Source organism: Nycticebus coucang, chromosome 9, assembly GCF_027406575.1.
Source record: "Nycticebus coucang isolate mNycCou1 chromosome 9, mNycCou1.pri, whole genome shotgun sequence".
Classification (NCBI taxonomy): domain Eukaryota; kingdom Metazoa; phylum Chordata; class Mammalia; order Primates; family Lorisidae; genus Nycticebus; species Nycticebus coucang.
Window position 1 is genome coordinate 5,186,039 of NC_069788.1, and position 3,881 is coordinate 5,189,919.

At 40.0% G+C, this 3,881-nt stretch overlaps 1 protein-coding gene across 1 annotated transcript; it reads left to right on the forward strand.

Moving 5' to 3' along the window:
• The first annotated feature begins 571 nt into the window (after nt 1-571).
• Nucleotides 572-2,834, forward strand: LOC128594823 (transcription factor Dp-2-like). The gene is given in 2 exon segments (XM_053603670.1): nt 572-1,106; nt 1,109-2,834. Coding segments are annotated over 2 exon segments (930 nt in total). The 5' UTR covers nt 572-916; the 3' UTR covers nt 1,849-2,834.
• Nucleotides 2,835-3,881: the final 1,047 nt, after the last annotated feature.

Genomic DNA, 3,881 nt, shown 5'->3' on the forward strand with positions numbered 1-3,881 from the left:
TAAAGCTATGATTTTATGTTACTGATGGTTGTCAAAATATTAAAGACATTTGAATTTAATTCTTATTTTATACTTTAGGAAGTTTTGTTGGTGAGCCAGTAAAGTTTAGATGAATAGTAATATGAAAGTACATTATATATAATTTACTTATAAATTGATTTATTCCATAAATTTCTTTTTCTTACTTTCATTAGAAAAATATCACTGTCACTCTAATTAAGATATTTACATAAGCTGTGCTCTATTAACAGTAATGAACTAAAGGATTGAAACTGTGATGTAATTGTAACTCAGAGTGTAAAATTTGAATATATTTTCAGCAAAAATTAAAATATAAAATTAAAATTATTTTACATACATTTTTCCAAAAAGTAATTTTTCTTTTCAATATTCTAAATGACCTGTTAAAATTAAAAGTCAAAATGCAAACTCTAAACATACATATGAACATTTTAAATCAGTATTTTCTAAATAAAGTTAAATTTTTAAATTGACTTCTTGAAAATTTAATTAAATCTTATTAGCTATTTTCATAAAAATAAAGCAATTCAAAACCCTAGCAGTGAGTGAGAGGCATGCTTCCCAAGACCAGGTAACATTTCATTTGTTGTATTTCTAGTTCCCAGCACCAACTCACCAACGAAGATTTTACCAAAAACCTTAGGACCAATAAATGTGAATGTTGGACCCCAAATGATTATAAGCACACCATAGAGACTAACCAGTTCAGGAAGCGTTCTGACTGGGAATCCATACACCCCTGCACCAGCAATGGTTACTCACACACATAGCAGAAGCTGCTGGCTGGGTCCCTGGTGATAGGAAACGGGCTAGAGAATTTCTAGACTCTGATTTTTCAGAAAGTAAACGAAGCAAAAAAGGAGATAAAAATGGAAAAGGCTTGAGACATTTTTCAATGAAAGTGTGTGAGAAAGTTCAGCAAAAAGGCACAACATCATATAATGAAGTAGCTGATGAGCTGGTGTCAGAGTTCACCAATTCAAATAACCATTTGGCAGCTGATTCGGCTTATGATCAGAAGAACATTAGGCGAAGAGTTTATGATGCTTTAAATGTGCTGACGGCAATGAACATAATTTCAAAGGAGAAAAAGAAATCAAGTGGATTGGCCTACCTACCAACTCTGCTCAGGAATGTCAAAACCTGGAGATGGAGAAGCAACGGCGGATAGAACGGATAAAGCAGAAGCGGGCCCAGCTGCAAGAGCTTCTCCTGCAGCAAATTGCTTTCAAAAACCTGGTACAGAGAAATCGTCAAAATGAACAGCAGAAACAGGGACCTCCAGCTCTGAACTCCACCGTCCAGTTGCCATTTATTATCATCAATACAAGCAGAAAAACAGTTATAGACTGCAGCATCTCCAGTGATAAGTTTAAATATCTTTTTAATTTCGACAACACCTTTGAAATCCATGATGACATAGAAGTACTGAAGCAGATGGGAATGTCCTTTGGCCTGGAATCGGGCAAGTGCTCTCTGGAGGATCTGAAACTTGCTAAGTCCCTGGTGCCAAAGGCTTTAGAAGGTTATATCACAGATATCTCCACAGGACCTTCTTGGCTAAATCAGGGACTACTACTGAACTCTACCCAATCAGTTTCAAATTTAGACCTGACCTCTGGTGCCACCTTACCCCAATCAAGTGTAAACCAAGGGTTATGCTTGGATGCTGAAGTGGCCTTAGCAACCGGGCAGCTCCTGGCCCCAAACAGTCACCAGTCCAGCACTGCCGCCTCTCACTGCTCTGAGTCCCGAGGTGAGACCCCCTGTTCGTTCAACGATGAAGACGAGGAAGATGATAATGAGGATTCCTCCTTCCCAGAATAAAGACGGGAGAAAGCCTACGTTGTAATGTTTGATGCTCATGTGTGTTTTTAGTGTGAGCTCTTGTTTTTGAAATGATTGCTTCAGTCTTTGCCTTTGCCCTGTGTGTTCAGTGAAAACTAGAGAAACACGATAAGCAATTTACATGAAGGCTGAGAAGACTGAGAGGAAAGTTAACATAGTGTGAATGAGAACTCTGCCCAACAGAGCAGTAGGTCATATTGCAAACAGAGCATGATTTCTGAGGATGTAGAGGGGAAGCATCCCCACAGAACTGGCAGTGTGAGTGAAGCTCCTTGATCTTCCGTGTGGCGGGGGCTTTGTACTCCCCACACCTGTGTAATCATTCTTAGAATTGAGGTTACTCCAAGGAACCGTCCTTGACCGTCGTGCTTCGGAAGTTTCTCTCCCTCTCCCGGGCTGCCTGCTACAAGGCAGAAATGAATACGAAACATCTCCAGTGGGAGAGTCGTGCAGTCAGGGGCGTGGAGGGCGATGCTTGTGGCCTGAGGAGCACATGTTGAACTGCTGGACTAGTTGAAAGTCTAGTTGAGGTGCTTTACGCATCAGCTGCCTTAGACAGCTTCTAGAAAGGAGCAAGCGCTAATTTTTAAGTACTTAAGTGATATTTAGAATAATTTATAGTAAAACTGAAATTATCATTATTAGCCAATGCATTGGTGCATAGAATTTACTAGGGCTACTTCTGGAAGCCAACATAGAATAGCATTTCCATGTGCATTAATACTTTGCCAGCACTGCCTTTTGCCAGCATTCTGGAGTTTTACAGAGAAGGGAACCCTATCTGTAATTTTAATCAAAGCTATGCATTTCACACAGCTTTTTCATTTAAAACAAAACAAAACAAATTCCTATGACCAGATTGTTTGCCTACAGTTCCCTCAGTAATTGTATGATGTCACCTAGTGTGCAATTTGTGAAAATGAACCAAATGTCATTACTTTTGTCTTAAAAGTCTATTTCAAGAATATGAACAGAAAAAAAAAAAAACCTAGCAGTGAATGTCCATCTGGTTGTCAATGTAAAAATCAGTATCACATTTTATATATGTGGCCTAGATTAGCATTGCCCAAGCGAAATTCAGTGCAAGCCACATACTTTTAATTTTTTACATTAAAGTCCTTCCACATTAGAAAAATTTAAAAATAAACATTTAAAAAATGGTTAATATTAATATTAATAATATATTTTACTTACTCTAATAGATTGTAATATTTCAGCATGTAATCAATATAAAAATAAGTAATGAAGTCTTTTACATTCTTTGTTCATTCTAAGTCTTCAAAATTTGAAATACATGAAAGCATATTTACACTCACAGCACTTCTCAGCTGGACCAGCTGTGTTTTTGGTGCCCACTAGGCAACACGCGCCCACAGCAGCCATACTGGACAGTAGTGTGCATGATCCCACATGCCAGTTTTCTTCAGTTGCCAAGAACTGTTGCAAACACCGCATGAGTATATGAAGTCCTTTAAGACCCCCCAATTGAAAAGAGAAGCAAGAAAGTGGATACGTCACCCTACTGAAAATGGTAATCAGAGGAAGAAGTTGGCATGTTAATTGATCCGTCTTTTCTCTCCCTAAGCACTTATGCCTTGAAGCAGCAGTCAGCTCCCCGCTTGCACAACCCACAGACTTCACAGACACGGATGCCTTTCGTCTCACAGAACATAGGATGAGAGGTTGGAGAACATTTCCTAGGAACCTGGATGGGGCTCAGCCTACGAGTGGGTGTCGAGGGGGTCACAGGCTGCACCAGCAGAGCACCAGCCACCAGCTGCAGAGATTCTAGTGTGTTTCTTCATTCACTTGTTGGTGTGCTTGTGAAAATTAGGGCCCAGGGCAGAGGTTGCACCTGCCCAGGTTTGAGGGAGAGAGTGGAGCAGGGACATCCCAGAACTGGCCAGGACTACATCAGAACAAGAAGAGATCAAGACGACCCCAAAGAAGATGCGTGGCAAGCCAGGTGCGTGGCACGGTTGGGCGAATTGTGGCAACTTGGAGCATATGTG